The sequence below is a fragment of the Triticum urartu genome, chromosome 1 (genome assembly GCF_003073215.2).
Source record: "Triticum urartu cultivar G1812 chromosome 1, Tu2.1, whole genome shotgun sequence".
NCBI classification, from domain to species: Eukaryota; Viridiplantae; Streptophyta; class Magnoliopsida; order Poales; family Poaceae; genus Triticum; species Triticum urartu.
The window spans coordinates 18,402,048-18,420,635 of record NC_053022.1 but is presented as its reverse complement, the minus strand read 5'-3'; the positions used below and the strand labels follow the sequence as shown (position 1 = coordinate 18,420,635).

The window sequence follows — 18,588 nt, the reverse complement described above, 5'->3', positions numbered from 1 at the left end:
GATGACCATGCGTCTCCATGGAGATACCTTATGGGCATGCGGACACGGAGTCTTGATCTTGCATCTCTTGAGTTGTAGAATTATTGTGGACTGAGCTAGATCTGTAGCAGTAGTATCTTTTGCACATTGACATTTGTCCACTATATATTTTAAAATTCTAATCAGTACTAGACACGGACAGATGAAAGTGGTCACAAACTTCTCCAATTCACAATACTATACGCTTTGCCAACGCCAACGCCAAAGCAATCCTCACTGCAATGTGCATCTCTGGATCGTATTCAGTTCAAATACCAGTGGAAAAACAGGTGTACTGGTGTGCTGTGTGCATTGCAAGTCTGCAAGTGCAGCCAACATCCCCAGCCGTGTGACATCCATCCATCATCGAGCAGAATTCCATTCCCCCCCTCGCTGTCTCTCTCTGTACACACTAACAGCCTAAAGAACCAATAGCACTCCTCCCATGGCGGCTAGAAAGCTTGCCGGCAAGAGCAAGTGCTACCTTTCGGGTATGGAGTCCGGCACGGAGAGCCTGTCGGAGCCGTCGTACTTGCTCTGCACGGGCGTGGTCCTCCTTGACTGCCGCTTGGTCGCCACGATCACCTCCTCCGCGCCGGGGTCCTCGGCGACGTAGAACTTGTCGACATGGTCGCTCTTGAACACCGGGTGCAGGTACGAGTCCGCCAGGTACGACTTGAGGTCGAAGTTGGGCTCCCTCGCGTGCTCCAGCGTGTCCTTCCTCATCGCCTCCTGCGCAAACCACAAACACATCTTCAGACTCTCGGCACCGAAGAGGACAAGGAGGAATCAATCCGACGGCGAAGAAAGATTAGGTGTAAACGTTACCTGCAGCGGGTTCCTCACAAACGCGGGCTTGTACCGGTGTGTGCAGTACTTGTGGAACCAAAAGGTTAATATGGGAAGAACGAGGAGAACTGGCGTCGCCTCCTCCAAACCTTTTGTGCTTAGGAGCCCAAGGAGAAGCAGCTGCGATGCGATCAAGGCTACGATTATGCGCAGATGCACGTTGGGCCAGAACTGCGCCCCACTCTCGTACCGTTGATGGTAGACATTTATGATCTGAAACAATGTAGGATCAAGCAAGGAAACCAAGCATTCAGAGAGTTCATTCAGAGGTTCATCATATTCGACCATCATCGAAACACCAAAAATCTCAGAAGTAGTAGCAAGAGCTCTTTAATTACCTGGTGGCGGTAGACAACGTATCCCAGCGCAAAGAATACCAGTATAAAAGGTAGCAAGAGCGGTGTCACTGCAGCATACACAAGACCAAGCAAGAAATATAACTGTATTCGAGGCTCAGACCAGTAAAAACAGATGCTGCCCGGATCCATTGCCTCTTCTCTGTCCTTCTCCGTCTTGACCAAGAAAAAGTTTTTCAGGTGGTATAGCACAAATGCCCTTATTCTCAATATTTCAAGAGATACACCAGCCCAACCATCAACCATTACGTATGTTATGAAAAATGTTGCCTTCATTGGTATGGCTACACCAATGATCCTTGGTATGCTGCAAAAAAAAAGCAATTTAGACTCACTGGAGATAGTGATCACCATTCAATTTAAGAATGTAAATAACAGATTTTCAGATGCATGGATCAGTGCGCAATAACAAACACAAACAAAAAATTACCAACGGTAACCGGTCTGTTAAGTAAAAAAGGATCAGCAGCACCTAGCACAGGTCATTACATACAGCGATGTTCCAGCCAAGTCCATGACATAATTTCTTTGCCAATTTCAAGAAACTATATGTGTTGGGTCTAATTTAGAGAAAGTTAATGAGAATTCTAATATGTATCATGCATTAAGCGTAATTGATGTTTGTTTCTAAAACATGAGCTCTCCATAAGTCAAAGAAGATAGGCCAGCCAGGGTTAACAAACTGTAACTAAATGCAAAACCATGTTTTTTTCCCCAAAGGTGGACATTTTTCTTCCAAGAATAACATATCATGATGCAGAGCCCACAAAGTTATCACCGACACTGCTAAATCTGTTCAGGAGTCCTCCCATATTAAGGTGAAGTAAAAATATCATCACAAGAAAATGGAACACCATGCTTAGGAAAAATACGATAAAAATGCAATAGACCAACCACATATGAGCTACATGTTGCAGCAAACTTATAGGTGATGTGCTATTTATACACCTCTTACTCTAAATGCATAATTGGTAAATGTGTCTGCAAGGGACATACTCATTAGCTGACGCATGAAGGTAGGTATCAAGCTGCTCCAAAGCAGATCCTGTAACGATGCTCCCCAAAAATACATTGAAGAACAAGAATATAAAATACTTGGATGCAGTTCTTCGTTCTAGTGATGACTGTGATATTAATCCTTCAAACTGTGACATGTACATCAGTATAGTTGGAAGCACTATGAGGAAGATCTTCAGAGCAAGTCCAGGAAGAAACCCTTGGATGAATGATTTAATGGGAGGTCTGGAAAATAGTTGGCAAGCAGAAATCAGGAGGACATCAATATATATGACATCTCAACAATAAACTTCCACACTGATTCTACAGCAATGACGGAAAATCTATGGAGACGCCACGAAACTGGGGAGTAATAAACATTGTGAAACTAGACTTACGATTCAATTAAAGGTTTTAGAAATGGTAGTGCCTTCTCTATGCCTTCAAGATTTGCAAGAGTCTGTACGAATGCTATTGGAATGACATAGAAGAAGTTGAGGAAGAAAAAGGCCACGCCAATTATCAACCTCCTGACTGTGAGGGAAACAAAGGGAATAGATAGATTACTCCAGTAGACATCACGAGGTTCTGGAGCCCATTCAGTCAGCCAAAGGGTTGGGTTGCTGGTTTGTTGTGTCTGTGCACAAACAGCTGCACCCCACCGTGAACGAAAAGAAACAAAGGCTGCTGGCATAATTGACTTGGGATCCTTCATGACCTTTTTACGCTCTTCAGCTTCCTGTGTATTGTCATGTATTAGACTATGTATTCTGACAGTTAGCTGTAAACAATAGATAACCTAATAACACTTAAAAGAACAAAGGAAGATTAGAAATCTAGTCAAAACGGCAACATGCATAGACGAATAGTACAAAGGTTACATGAATACATATTTTGTAACTTACTTCCTTCCCTATCTTCTCAATCTCTGATTTGCAGTGATCAATCGCATCCACTTCAGAACCAAAACATCCAAGAAAGCCAGTCTGTAATTTAGGTCCAAAGATAGGCAAAGGAATTACAAAAACAGACCCCGAATACAATAAAAAAGCAATGAATGGGTAACTATATTTGCAGACCAACCTTAGTTGTTGGCCTTTTGGATTTTCGCTCAAGCTTGTTTTGGTAGTAATCAAGCCAATTCCGCATTTTCTTCTTCTTTTCAACCAGATCAGCAAGTTTATTTGCATTGTAAACTGTCTATTGAGCAACAAGACATAAAAGATTAGTCCCCTACAAAAATCATCTGAAGAGGTATTCAGCAAGAAAGAAATGCAATATAAGGCTTAAGCACAATAATTAGTTTAAGGAAAATCATAGTTATTATTTTTAAGTAAGTAGCTAAACAAATATCATCATATGATTCATGTCGTGCTATAGCATATCAGTACCCTGATAATTGCTTTGCGCTGCACACTTCCTTACATTTGGATTTGCAGATGATTCTTCAAATGGGAGATGTTCCAAAATTTAGTGATTACCTGATGTTTCAGATAATGATCAGGATGATTGACAAGGAAGAAATGTTCCACAAGCTCGCTCACTGATTCATCGGGGTCTGGTGGTATGTTCCGTACAAGAACCTACAATAAAAATACATTGATGACTCAGAATCAAAAGAATAATCAGAGAACCATTAATCTAGATAAGATCATTCTACTGAGATCATTGCTGTATGCAGCATTCTTTTTTCTAGAAAAGGGTTCTAAACTGAGCTCATGTATAAGTTGCAGTCAGAAAGGTGCTTTTATGACAACAATTTGCCAGAAAAATCTGCTCCAGAATTTGCTTTCGAATTTTAAAATAATAGGAATATTTAAATAGTTATCAAGTTGTACAATTCCAATTTTGAAATAATAGGAATATTTAAATGTTTATCAAGTTACACAATAACAAAAAAGAAAAATCCAGTGTGTAATCCTTATAGTCCCACAACTTGCTAGTCTGCCAGCGCCTTTTGAGTTATCCAAACTTACATACAACATCCTAAACATCCCAATATACTAAATAGGAAGATTATAGGTAAATGGGTATACATACAGTGAACTGATCCGGTCGGCGTTTCTCTGAAGCAAGAAAGCGCAACCTCATAGTCGCGACTCTTTCGTACTCATTCTTAAGTACATAGCAGGTCCAAAACGTAAATACATAGGCCATAACCAAGTGAGCTATAAACCTGCACAAAAAATGGAAGCATGAGCATAATCATGAACATACAAGAATGAACGAACCTCTTAACAATTATGGGTGGAAGATTTATGTTGCGTGGCTGATATGCAACAACATGCTTTTGAGCAGAACAACTTCCTATGACTGGAATTTTTTTATATTTTTTTGACGGGCAGTTGCTAAATGCTAAGCCTGTACAGAGTGCTTGCACCTTACTAAAATGACACAAGAATGGTGCATTGCTCACCCAAATAAACACTAAGAATCCTGCAACCATAAGAAACTCATGTGCCTACGGCGCAAGCAGTATGCATATATAGATATTACTTGTGGCAAGCCAGCGCCACTATTGAATATCTACAGCTTCTATGAAACGAATCAGCAAAGCATTTTATAATCAACATAAATAAACTATTTCTGCTACATATCCCGTTGCTCACCTCTTTGATCCATGAGGTATGTTGGATATTGAAAGGTTGTCAATATCACTGTGGACTACCTTCAAATCATCTAGCGTATCATTGGTCCAGTTCACAGGGACCAGAACAGCAAAAGCAAGAATCGTAATCGGGACAAATATCTTCAGTCTGCAGTGATTAGTTAAAAGTTCGTCAGCATATAGGCATCGAAAGATTGGGCACTTGACATGAAGGATGTTATGCGCAAAATGGATAATAAATAATATAATGTACATATGCCCATCTGATGTTCCAAATACAGTGCTAAACCATATGTGATTAAAAATAATAATAATAAGGAAAAACGTTTTTGCATAACAGAAATGGGCCAGCTTATTAAAACCCACATGATATGTGTGACCCCATTAATAGACTTGAAGTACAAGTAACAACACAGGCAGAGCAGTAAAATTTGGCAACCTGTAGACATCATTCCCATGCAACATGCACGTAAAAAACACTAAATTTGGTAGTTATGCTCCAGGTTTATGCCTTAAGAGACTGAGAATGATTAAAAAGAAAGTTCTGCTGGCACCAAAAAGAATCACATCATAACCAAGTAAGAATAAACAACAAAGACAAGCGGTTGCAAAGAGCCAGCAAGAGCGCAAAGCTGCAGCAACGTACCCCGTGAGGTATATCCGTAGATAGACAACGGAATCGAGGCCGGCATGCTCGATCAACTCCTCCTCGGGCATCTTGAGAGCAGCCGGCATCCAGCTCAAGAACTTCAAGTACGACCGCACGTTCAGGTTGACATACTTGGTCACGGCGGCGCCAGCGGAGGAGGGGCTGTCCCGCATTCCCTTGAGGTACCATTTCGGGAAGAAGATCCTGTCGTTGATGGGCTGTAGCCGCAGGAAAGCGAATATCAGCAGGAAGATGGTGGCGGTCACTATGTTGAACGCCGCCCCGACGCCAATGTCTTTGATCGTAGCCATGGCTGTCCTTCAGATGACTTAATAACTTGACAGAGAACACGGCCTGCACATGCGGACCGTATGATGTTAGAATGACTGAAAGCAACCACACGATGAGCGATAATGTCACACAAACGTGATGCCACTTGTGAATGAAAAGATAAAACAAAACTGCGCCACAAATGTATGAAACCGATTGTGCACTGATTTAGTTGTACATCTACATCGCCCTGGCTGCCAGCACAGCATGACTGCGAACGGATTCGGTGCCCGAATGGACGACAAATGCCGGCCACAAATTTGGGCGGATAAACGGGCGGGCGCTCGCTGCCACATGTTGAAGCAGCAAGCAAAAGCACAAGTGACACAGCCAAAGCACCTCCAATGATGATTAGATAGCAAGCTGGTGGCTCTGGTGCATGGAAAGGAACCGGCAACGGAATCGAAAGCTGTGTCGATCAATCAAGTATCTATCTTGTGGGGCGTGTGAATTAAATCAAAGCTGATGGATGGGTTTGCGTATCAGCCGTCCCGCCGGCCACCCGGAATCGTCGGAGCGTGGTGTGTTTGACCCCGGAAAGCGAGAGAGAGGGTTTCGGGTTCAGGGGCCCGTTGCCGACTTGCATGACAGCAACGGCAGCGGAAAAGTTGGGGTATTATTATTTCCCACTATATATGTATATAGTATTGGCAGCGTATCACGGGGGAATAAAATACGTGGTGCTGGTGGAGCAACTCCGGGGAAAAAGACCAAGTATTTGTCCTGTTTCTGTCTAGATTTTTGGCGAGAATAATGGAAGATGGTGGTGGCGGCGGTGCGCCCACGGAGGGGAAAATAATTCTGGCCAGCGGCGTTGCTTCGCAGCTAAGATTTCGCGAACAGAAAGATAATAAAAATATTTAAAAAAAACGTATTTATTTTGGCTCCTCTGCTTCCGAGTTCCAACAATGCGGACAGGATGACGAAATTGATGATACGCCGACCTCCAAATTTGCTGCGCGGAAGTCAACCCAGCTAGACGGGAAACGACGGGGGACAGGATCTGCGGCGGCTGGGGAGCGAATACCGGCACGTATCCCTTGTGGGCAATCGGACGAACAGTTGGGCGGCGCCGAAAGCGCTGGAGCCCTACCATCCCATCCAACCAACCGAAAGAGAGCGGAGGGCAGGTGGAAGGAGAAGAGGAAGAAGGAGGAGGAGGAGCAGACCTGGGCTGTCGATCTCCCTCGCGTCCGGGGCCGGCGGCGGCGGCGGGGTGTTCCTTTCCCCCCAAAAGCCACCGGTGTGCTCGGGGGGTAGTAGCTTCGGCTTTGCGCCTAGGGTAGGGTAGGGATGATCCTCCCCTGGCTCCTCTGCTTCGTTCCTTGCTTCCCCCGCAGCCTTCCTTCCGCTGGCGTGGCGGGGCAGATTGCTTGCCTTTCTCCGGCGGGTGGTCGGTTGCGTCGGCGAGCAGCCACGCCGGATTCGATGCTCTGCTTCGGATTCAAACTCTGCCCGGTGCTACCACCACTAGTAGTATATCTACCTATCTATCTGTCTGGAACTCTGCTTCCGTTGGTTTAAAAGGGGCGGAGGGAGACGGAGGAGATGGGAAAGTGAAGGGAGACGAGAGAGGAGGGGAGGGGAAGAAGATATCGATCGGGATGGATGGATTGCGGGGCGCAACGGTCACCTGGGCTGAGCCAAGCTGTGTACGCGCGGACACGCGGTTTCGCCACGGCGAGGAGAGGCGGCCAGGCCCACCCACCACCCACCACGTGGAGGCCAGCGACCTACACGAATGGTACACGTACGATCCACGGGATCGGGTCGGTCGACTAGCAGGCGTCGCCGTCACGGTGATTCTGGTGGGCCACGTCTCCTGCGACATCGGCTACACTACTATTTACTTTGTGAAATCACGGCAAAATTCCGAATCCTCCGTATTGTCTACTCCCTCCGTCGGGAAACTACTTGTCCAACAAATGGATGCATCCAGACATAGGGGGTGTTTGGTTCAAGACTAGAAAAAGTCACTAAAAAGTCCCTAGGAACCAAGCGGGAGGGACTTTTTCTACAGGAACCAGAAAAAAACTTTACTGAAGAGTTTTTTTTATTAGTCTCTGGGACTAGAAAAAGTCCTAGGACTTCTAAATCAAACCCCTCCATATTCTATTTTCTAGATGATGTATCCACTCTTACTCATTTCCACAACAAGTAATTTCGTACGAGGAGGGAGCATGAAATATCTTTAAACGGGTGAACGCGCACGCTGCTATCGGGCAGAAAATTAACTGTTCGTTCGTATCAGGAAAAAACTATTTTTTTAGGGTAGACACCTCGTCGTCGACGGGAACGTCTCCTCTCACTGAAAGCGCATCGCCGAAAATCCTGAAATAAATCCAAGAATAATGCGAGCACCAGGATTTGAACCCTGATGGGTTGGGGATGCCACTGTCCACCTAACCAACTCAACCACAGGTTGATTCACGGAACAAAACTAATTGCATGCTAACATCAGGTGGGATATTAATTGCTCGTTAGTTACATATGTACGCATGGAGAGTCCATATTTGGTATGTTATTAATTGCACGCTGAACATGTTGAGCGCTTGTCATTAGATTTGGCACTGTTTGATGTTTGAGATTTTGTTGGACCTACCTTTTTAGGTCTTTTTATATTGGTACATGTATGTAGGTTATTACAAGAAGGCACACTTCCTTAAGTTGCAAAAATTTTGTTTAGATATTTTTAGCCATCGGATTTTCGTTGGCCATCAAGTGTATACTATGTTTTTCAGTAAACCTTCTTTCTCTTCTCCTAACGAATCACCCACCATTTGGTTGATCCGATTGTCTTCGCCGCCACCCTCCTTTCACCGTTGTGTTGTTGCCACCCCCAACTATCCTTTTAAACCTCTCCGACCATCACATATATTTTTCCTGACGAGCCGGTGCCCACCACATGCACGAGTTAACCCTCCTTCATTTCTCCAACTGCGGCGTCACAACCCATCGTTGCTTGCAACGCCATTCCCAGCTCGGTCGTCGGGGTTAACGCTCCTCGCTCCCGCTCATCATGTCGCCCCCATTCTTCGACCTGGATTATATTATCTCCGAAATAAACTTGCGTTGATTCAAATTCCAGACAGCGTACAAATAACTAGCGCGCAGTTAAAAATATACTTCCGCTTGCTAGCGATGTAGCCCAAACTACCGCTCATCACGTCTATATAACGTCATATATATTTTGCCCAGCCGGTAGCATGCGGTCCTGGCCTCACCATTGCACGCACAGCTTGGCTTGCTGCATGTGTATATACGCCGGCTACGCATGGACCTGATGATCCTCTGCTTTCGCATAAGAGCATCTCCAGCTGTTTGTCTCTCCATGGGGTTTGAAATATCGCCGTTTGGGGACAATCGGCGTTAAAATCGACGTGGGGACGATTGGATTCCCAGCCGCCGCCCCCAGGCACCGATTTCGGCCCAATTTTGATGCAAATTTGCCCACTTTTTAGCCCACTTGCGACGCAAAATTGGCCCGCTATTGGCGCAAATTGACTAATGTCGGCCCATATTTGCCGTGCTTCGGCGCAAATTCAACAGAAGCTATTTTTTATCACATAGTTTATCATATAAAATCAATAGAAATTAAATAGTTTAACAAATAGTTCAATATAAATTATATAGTACAATCGATGGATCGGGTCCCAACCACGTCGCAGTCACAGTGATTCGGGTGGGGCATCTCCTGCGATATCGGCTTGTGTTTGTTACAAAATCACGGCAAAATCCAAATCCTCGTTTATGATTTCTTTTTCCTTCAAACTAGTAAATGCGTATGTTACCCCTCAGAAAAAAGAAAATGCATACTTGCGATGCACGTTGATATCACATAGAAAACTAATTGTTCGTTCATATATTAGGTAAAAATTAATTGCATACTACTATTACACACATGAAGAGCCCATATTTGGTATATTATTAATTGCGCACTAAACATGTTGGGCGCTCGTCATTGGAGCAATGCATGTCGTTGGATTGACACTGTTTGATGTTTGAGATTTGTTAGATCTATCTTTTTTTTGTCTTTTTATATTGGCACATAGGTATATATAGAGAGGGATTAAAAGGAAGCAGACTTGTGGTTCTCAAAAAAAAAGGAAGCAAACTTGTATAAGTCCGCGTCTGCAAAAGTCTTGTGTATGTCAACATTTTTGGCCGTCGGGTCTTCATCGACCATCAAGTGTATATATTGTGTTTTCATTTAACCTATTTTCCTCTCCCGATGAACCACCCATAACCCTTGGCTGATCCGCCTATCTCCATCGTTGTGGCCAGCTCATGTGCCTCGACAATCCATCCTCCCCTCACAGTTATGTTTGTTAAAGTTGTGTCGAATATTGTGTACAAGTTAGGTTACAGTTAGACTCTCAGTTGTATTGTGTTTAGATAGGATATGGAGTCGTGTCCTAGTAGGACACTTGTATCCTAGATCTCTCGTATATAGCGGGGCTAGACACACGATGTAAACTATGCCAACATAATAGCATCGAAATGCAGGGAAAGCCGGCGGCGTGTGCCAGCCTCCAGGGCGACCGGGTGCGGTATTATAGCGGTGTCATGGGGAGGAGCGCCCATAGTCAGGCCCCGGGGATGTAGCCATATCGGTGAACCTCGTTAACAAATCTTGATGTCATGCTCGTGTGATTGCTTGATCCTCGAATGATCGACGGTATGCCTCGAATTTATTCTAACAGTGTTGTCGCCACCCCCAACCATCATTTTAAACCTCTCCGGCCATCCCTTTTTTTGACGAGACACTGCACCCTACACATGCATGAATTAACCCTCTTTCATGTCTCCAACTGCGATGTCACAACTCGTTGTCGCTCGCAACATCGTTCCTGGCTCTTGCATAGTCCTGGCTCGGTCTCGTCGGGGTTAACAATCCTTGTTACGGCTCATCATGTCCTCCCCCCACCCACCCTTATTCGGCCTCTGGATGCGCTTGTATTGTCTCCAAAATAAACTTGCACTAATTCAAACTTCAAAGAACGTACAAATAACTAGTGTCAGTGCATAACGGACGGCTAAATCATGCTGATAATGTTAAGAGAGGTCGAGGTAGACCGAACTTGATATAGGAGGAGTCTGTAAAAAGAGATCTAATGGAGTGGAGTATCATCAGAGAACTAGCTATGGACAAGGGTGCGTGGAAGCTTGCTATCCATGTGCCAGAACCATGAGTTGGTTGCGAGATCTTATGGGTTTCACCTCTAGCCTACTCCAATTTGTTTGGGACTAAAGATTTTGTTATTATTGTACAAATAACTAGTGTGAAGTCACAAATGGAAATCTAAGGACATTATGATTTTTGGTCCGCGGAGAAAAGAGCATGTTAAGATGTTTTCTAATACGGCGGATCTCATGGGATTTGGAATGTGTTTGTCTTCAATGGATCCACGTGGATCTGTTCTTCATCTATCTGTGCTCATGTGTATGTAGGTCGGATTTTTTTCGATCTACGCTTCTCTTCATCGATGGCGGTTGTTGTCCTGGTGTGCTGGTCCTTTGGCGACTTAGCACGACGACTTTTCAACTGTCCAGTACAACAAGGTTTGTCCGGCTTCGGTGAGGAGGGGTGATGATGGTGGCGCGCCTTCGGCTCGTTCCATCGCATGTAGTCGTCGCTAAGTGGTCTACGAACATGGATGTAATTTTCGTTATTTCTTGTGTTTTTTCTACTGTCATGATGTTTGATGAATAGATCAAAGATTTTTCTCACAAAAAAGAAGAAGAAGAAGAAGTTTTCTAATATGCACATATCACAAAGAAGCCTCTGCACACGGAACTAAAAATAATATACATCATGCTGCATCATTCATGATTTTAATGGACTTATCAAAACAAAAACAAAACTCCCTTCGTTTCATAATTCTGAGAAGTCAAAACTTACAAACTTTGACCAAGTTTTTAGAGAAAAACATTTACTTCTTATCATTAGGTTCAAAATAAGAGGTAGTTTCATAATTTGTATATCTGGTATTGTAGATATAAACAGTTTTCTCTATAAATTTAATCAAAATTTGTAAAATGTGACTTTCAAAAAACATATGCACGCTATAATATAGCACTTGAAATATATATTGTTGGCCCAGCCGGGAGCATGAGGTCCTGACCTCACTTGTCATCTACTAGCAGAGAAACGCTTGCTAGGTGCCAGCGAGCTTGCTGCATGCGTACCGGATTTCCACGCCTGGATCTGATGCTCCCCTGCTCTCGCTTATGCTCTTCGCCTCGGCCAAGCTAAAGCAGGCTGGCGAAAAGGGACACACGGTTTTGCCACGGCGGTACGTACCTCCGCCGACATACACGTCGCGCGGGTCGACTAGAAGGGGTCGTCGGATGTCACTGTCGCGGTCGGCGGTGCCAATAATATTTAAGCTAATTTGAGCAACTCCAATGCGGTGACCCATATTGTTCGCGACCGTCCGTTTGGGTCGGCGCGGACAGAAAAGACGGCTCAACGCGCCGACTTAAACGGACGCGCGTCCGTTTTTTGTCCGCGGACGATTCATTTTCGGCCCATTTTTGAGCTTGATTTGCGTCGGCGTGGACACGCGACGGACGCACGCTCGGTCGCCTACTCCTGTCCCCGGGCCCGCTCGTCTGTGGCACATTGGCCTTTCCTCCCTCCTAGCCAACAAGCAACCCTCGCCCCCGCCTCCTCCGTCACCGACGCCGCCGCCTCCACATCCGCCCAGCAACGCCGCCCCTGCCCCCAGTCGCCCGCCGCCGCAGTTTTGCCGCCGGGGAGCAAGCTGGTTCCCTGCCGTTGTTTCCCCCACCGCCCAGCCGCCCGCGACCAAGTAGACGCCTCGCCGCCCCAGCCACAGACGACCGGCACGCTCGTCGGACGCCGGCCGGGCAGTTAGCTGGTCTGTGGGCGCCGCGTCTTCCCTTGCCGGCCGTCTCCTTCTTCGACGACCGCAAGTTGTTCGACGGTTTGCCAAGGTACGAAAATGGACTCCGCCGACGAGTTCTTTTTCCACAATTTCCTTTGCGACTCCGACGATTCGTCGTCCGATGACGAGGAGGAGATATTGGCTGCCGTGTTGGTCCATCACCACCTCAACAACCAGCGGCCGTTGTTCTGTGGCTCCATTCCGGACCACCTTCCGGCGTTGAATCGTAATTGGGAGAGCGGGCATTTCCTTCCCTGAAAGGACTACTTTGATACAACAAACCCGTTGTTCAAACATCACAAATTTCGTCGTCGGTTCCGTATGAGTAGGCATGTTTTCAACCGTATTAGAGAGGGAGTGGTCGGCTATGATGACTACTTCGAGTGCAAAGAGGATGCCGTCGGCAAGATTGGTTTCTCCTCTTATCAGAAATGCACTGTCGCCATCCGAATGCTTGCATACGGAGTGCCCGGTGATCTCATTGACGAGTACGTCCGTATGAGCGAGTCTACATGCCTAGAGTCCCTGTATAAGTTCTGCAAGGCTGTGATTGCTGTGTTTGGCCCTGAGTACTTGAGAGAGCTGACAGCTGAAGATACAACCCGTTTGTTGGCGATGAATGCTAGCAGGGGCTTCCCGGGGATGCTTGGCAGTATAGACTGCATGCACTGGGAGTGGAAGAACTGACCTTCTGCTTAGCAAGGGCGGTATAAGAGACATGTCAGGGCTTGCACTGTCATACTAGAGGCCGTGGCGTCTCAAGATCTCTGGATCTGTCACTCTTTCTTTGGCATGGCTGGATCACACAATGATATCAACGTGCTTCAGCGCTCGCCGGTGTTTGCTAGGCTTGCCGAAGGCAACAACCCACCGGTGAACTTTACTGTCAACGGCCACACCTACGACAAAGGGTATTATCTGGGTGACGGTATCTATCCTCAGTGGACCACTATTGTCAAGACAATACCCAACCCTGTCGGAGAGAAAAGGAAAAGATTTGCCCAAGAGCAAGAGAGTGCTAGAAAGGATGTCGAGCGTGCCTTTGGTGTTTTGCAATCTCGATGGGGCATTGTTCGGTATCCTGCTAATACTTGAAGCACGCAGAAACTATGGGAGGTGATGACTGCTTGTGTGTCATGCACAATATGATCGTAGAAGACGAGCGCCTGAAACGTCTGTACGATCAAGGCTTTCAGTTTCAGGGTGAGAATGTTGTGCCTGAGTATGGAGTAGCGGCAACATTTGAGCAGTTCACTCAGTTTCATGAAGACATGCGTGATTGGAAAACTTACGTGCAACTACAAAATGATTTGGTTGAGTATATGTGGACTCATGTTGGCAACCAATAGATGTATTTTCTTTATTCGTTTGCAAAACTATGTGAAACATTTTTTTTATTTGGCCTGTAAACTATACTATTTATTTAGTCGGACTATTTTGTTTGTTAAATTTTCATTTCATCATACATTGAATGCAATGCAAAATTAGGCAGCCAGCCGGCCACGCCTGCATATATGGGTCGGCGTATTGGGCGCGCTGCCGACCCATATGAAAAACAGGGCGGATGCTGAGCGGGCGGCCGACCCAAGCGAACAAAAAACGAACGAAATCGTCGTACGTTTGGGTCGGCCCGTTGGAGTTGCTCTTCGTGGCCTACATTCAATGATGTACTATCTACAAGAGCTAATACGACTCGTCCCTTGCCACTGACAGTTTGCAACACACTTGGTTTTTCGAATTTTTGGTGATGTTACGGTTACACAATAGATGAATATTTTATTTTATTTTTAAAAAGGAGGACATCCCGGCCTCTGCATCGAAAAGATGCATGCGGCCACTTTATTAAATAAAACTCAGCAAAACAAAAAATCTGGTCCGCAAAGTACAACTCACAAAAGGAGCACAGAAAAAATACATAAAGCAACTCAAAGGCACAACCGGCTGGACGAAAGGACATGTGGGTATGTGGTAAGCAATTCAAACAATTTAAAAAAAATGTCTATAATTCCCCTCTTCCATGTCAGTGTCAGTATTATTGTCCTCTCATATATGGTGATCGATGTGAGTGAAATGAGATGAAAAATGCTGCCTAAATTTGACCGTGAGAATTGATTTTGTAATATTACTGCCGTTATTGTTTCATCAGGTGGAATACAGCCAGGCCGCGATCCATCAAGGACTAGGATCTTATTCTGTTGCGTGGAACCCATCCATGTCGGAGTGGGACAGCGGGGCACGGACGAGTGGTTGATGCACGGCAACGGTGGACACTCGACGGACAGGTCCACAACAATAACGCTACCACCAACACATCTCCATCGCCAATGCACGTGCCGCGCTATTCTGAACCGAAAAATCTCAGCCCCTGATAATATATATATATTGATAAATAAAGTGATGATTCTAGATGAACGGCACGTACTCCTTCCATGACAAGTCGAAAACTGATGCACACAAATCTGTGTCACTGACCAGTAGTACTAATAATTATATAGAGATTAGCAGGAAGAAATTAAAACAATCAAAGTCGATATGTCCGAGTGGTTAAGGAGACAGACTTGAAATCTGTTGGGCTACGCCCGCGCAGGTTCGATCCCTGCTGTCGACGTTTTTTAATATATTTTTTTTTCTCCTTTTGTTACCAGTAATTTCTTGAAAATCTTCCAGCTGCTTATCATCACTACATAGTGTCACAAAAACAATTTCAAAAATCATTCGATCGACATGCTTCATCCAACGTTTGAGGCACGACGAATCTCTCCGGTCACAGCGCTCACGGCTGGGTTGCGATCACCGTGACCTTCTTTCGCTGCCACGCGGCCATGCCGGTCCTACATGAGCAAGCGAGTCGAAATTTGAGTATACATGCACGACAATGATGCATGAAGGTTTAACAAATTAATACACGTGGTACTGTACTTTAAAGTCTAAAAGGTAATCCTGGATGGAAGAAAAGAGGAGACATCACCCAACATCTGCTGGTTGACGAGGACTGGTCTAACAAAAGATTTGATATGTAAGTTGAAAAAAAATACTTTTCTTTTCCAAGCATTGCTACGATTCACGGGCGGGCAAGTTTTGATCTGAGGTAAAGAGGAGGAGGGACCTACCCCAACTAAGAGCAAACGTTACGTAACAGCTTCATACTAGCTGTAGGATTTATTTATTTCAGTCTTGCTGATTTTCAATACTGCGTAATATTCGTAAATTCCAGTCGAATAAAATTGCACGTGATAACGGGAAAAGCCAAAACATCCTTGTGTGGTATAGCCAACGCTTCGGTGGACTGCACTGACGCATGAACATGCATCACTAGCAGAAGCCCCAACTTCAGAATCCCGGGCTCCGGTTTGCAGCGAAAAAACCTTTCTTTCTGTAATGCTGAGCGGCTCATTTATGTGCTTTTGATATGGTACCGACAGTGAAACAAAATCATCAACTCAACCGCTCAAGAATCACATTCGTGATATTGCTCTGCTCTTATGGGTGATGAAGAATTGTGCAAAATCACATGAACCGCCGGTGTTCTGAATCAAGGGCCAGGTTCTCGTAGAAGCAAGGAACATTTCGATTGTTGTGTGAACGATGCATTCCTGTCAACTTTTATGGTCTAGCGACAACTACAAGCAATGAAAGTGTCAAATTCAGATATACACCAAAACTCAAGGCATGAATTTTTTTGTGTCAAAGCCATACACGCACCAAGTTTGTTGCCATTTGGTACTGCTTACCAGCATGTCATCCTAACATTCATCTTTTTTTCCCAGATAGTACATCCTCCCGTAGGGAGCAAGGACTGGAAAGTAAGATCCTATACTCTTAAACATAGGCACTGGACTGATAAAATAACTGCAATTGAAAGAAAGAGATTAAACAGAAAATATATTGTGACAATGGTTGGCTGTTGCTATGTGTCTGCTTATCTGAATAGGTTTCCCTCCATTTTGTGACCTCTTGATGACCTAATTAGCATTTGGGAAAGGAAACAAGAAATCCACATGATAAGGTATTCTTTTATCTTCCAAGTCATTAAATATATTGAGACCTAGAGCCAAATGAAATCTTCAGATTTTAAGGTTTTTCTTTTCTTGTGAAGATGAACCGATAGTCATTTTTGTATCTTGGAAGCTTTGTGAAAAGAATGAGCACTGCTGTTGCTTTTAGACTCTATAGTCCTCAATGAGACAACGAAGCACTCATTCGGTCGCATTTCACAGTGCAGCTTTGGGAAAAGAATGGGCACTTCTTTTCCCTTTTCCTAGTTTTATACAGTTATCAGTGAACATTCATTTATGTTTAGCAATGCAGCTTTGTGAAAAGAACGCTCACTTCCTTCCTTTTCCGAGTCTTATAGTTATCGACGTGCATTCAGTTACATTTAGCAATGCAGCTTTGTGAAAAGAACATGCACTTCTTTCCTTTTCCGAGTCTTATAGTTGTCGACGAGCATTCATTGACATCCAGGTATGCAATGCACCTGACATTTCTGTTTGAATGAGGTTGCCCTTTCCAGCACGGATTGTACTGTTGTGAAGTATCTTTGTAGCTTTGTTCTCCATATTAATGTGATTCATACAGTATATGTCACAAAAAATTGGTTGGTTGTACCACTCATGGTTCGAACTTCAACCTTTACCTACTATCACAATTAGTGTTCCAATCCTTCTTTCTCAGTTACAAGAGTTGATGACAGGTTTCTCCAAATTTTGAAGTTCATGTGCGCATTAACATACGTACCTTGACTGGTTTTTTTTTTGGAAATGGAGGTAAAACCCCCGGCCTTTGCATCATGATGATGCATGCGGCCCTTTTATTAAAAATCCAGAAAGTATTCTCAAAAAGTCTTACAGCTCGCAAACGGAGCAAAAGCGAAGCATATAAATCTGAAAAAATAGAAATGGCCTATAAAAAAACACTTCTCATGTTTATGTTCTGAATTTATCCTTAGTGCGTGCTAAGGAAAGTAAGTGATCGAGCAAAGTTCTAAATTGCTCTGAAATTCAGTATGCTAGGAGCCCCAAATTAGTTGATACATGGAAACCGTGCACATCATTTGGTTACCGTGGAGAAAGTAAAAACATTGTAATATAAGCAAAATCGGCAAAGTTGAAATTCACGTGCTAAAATATGGTCGATCAGTCACTAATGCACGCTCTACAATATTTGAAAACTAAATCTCAGCGCTTGGCTGATGATTCTAGACGAATGACACGTACTCCATTTGTGAAGGCTTGAAAAAAAAAGGCTTGAAAATCGAACCATACAAATCTGGTCACTGAAAGATAATGCTTTTATAAATGCCGGGAAGCAAATTAGTAAAACGTGGTCGATATGTCCGAGTGGTCAAGGAGACAGACTTGAAATCTGTTGGGCTTCGCCCGCGCAGGTTCGATCCCTGCTGTCGACGGTTTTTTTTCCTAGTATTTTTGTTTTTTTTTCCTTGCCAGTGCTCCACTTCTGTGATTTTTTTTTCCTTTTACAATTTGCATGAGGAAATAAAATGTTAACGATGCATTTTTCGCATTGCTATTATATCCCTCTGTCCGGAATTACTTATCGCGGAAATGGATGTGTTTTTGTTTTAGATACAGCCTTTTTATCCTTGTCAGTCCAGTAATCTTTTTTTTCCTTTTTATGATTCGCATGAGGAAATAAAATGTTAAGGATGCATTTTTCTCATTGCTATTATATATACTCCCTCCGTCCCAAATTACTTTATCCATTTCTGCGACAAGTAATTTGAGATGGAGGGAGTATTTTTATAAAGGTGAATGCACGTACAATTTACTACATTAGAAGTTATGTAGTGTGCATGGTTGCTTACCTACACTGGGCGCGGGTTCGATCCCTGATGTCGGTGTTTTCCTACTT

At 44.3% G+C, this 18,588-nt stretch overlaps 1 protein-coding gene and 2 non-coding genes across 3 annotated transcripts; 2 read left to right on the top strand and 1 right to left on the bottom strand.

The window, feature by feature from the left end:
- Positions 1–182: 182 nt before the first annotated feature.
- On the bottom strand, positions 183–7,409 carry LOC125543377 (CSC1-like protein At3g21620). The gene is made up of 12 exons (XM_048706705.1): positions 6,976–7,409; positions 5,474–5,830; positions 4,829–4,975; positions 4,260–4,395; positions 3,701–3,802; positions 3,303–3,419; positions 3,125–3,205; positions 2,618–2,958; positions 2,220–2,465; positions 1,206–1,530; positions 847–1,080; positions 183–750 (listed from the first exon to the last, which is right to left on the bottom strand). Exons 2-12 carry the CDS (start codon positions 5,785–5,787, stop codon positions 499–501), a joined length of 2,295 nt encoding a protein of 764 aa, XP_048562662.1. The 5' UTR covers positions 5,788–5,830; positions 6,976–7,409; the 3' UTR covers positions 183–498.
- Positions 7,410–15,243: 7,834 nt separating this feature from the next.
- On the top strand, positions 15,244–15,325 carry TRNAS-UGA. The gene has a single exon. It is a non-coding gene; the product is annotated as a tRNA-Ser (tRNA).
- A 2,717-nt stretch (positions 15,326–18,042) lies between these two features.
- TRNAS-UGA lies at positions 18,043–18,124 on the top strand. Its single transcript has one exon. It is a non-coding gene; the product is annotated as a tRNA-Ser (tRNA).
- Positions 18,125–18,588: the final 464 nt, after the last annotated feature.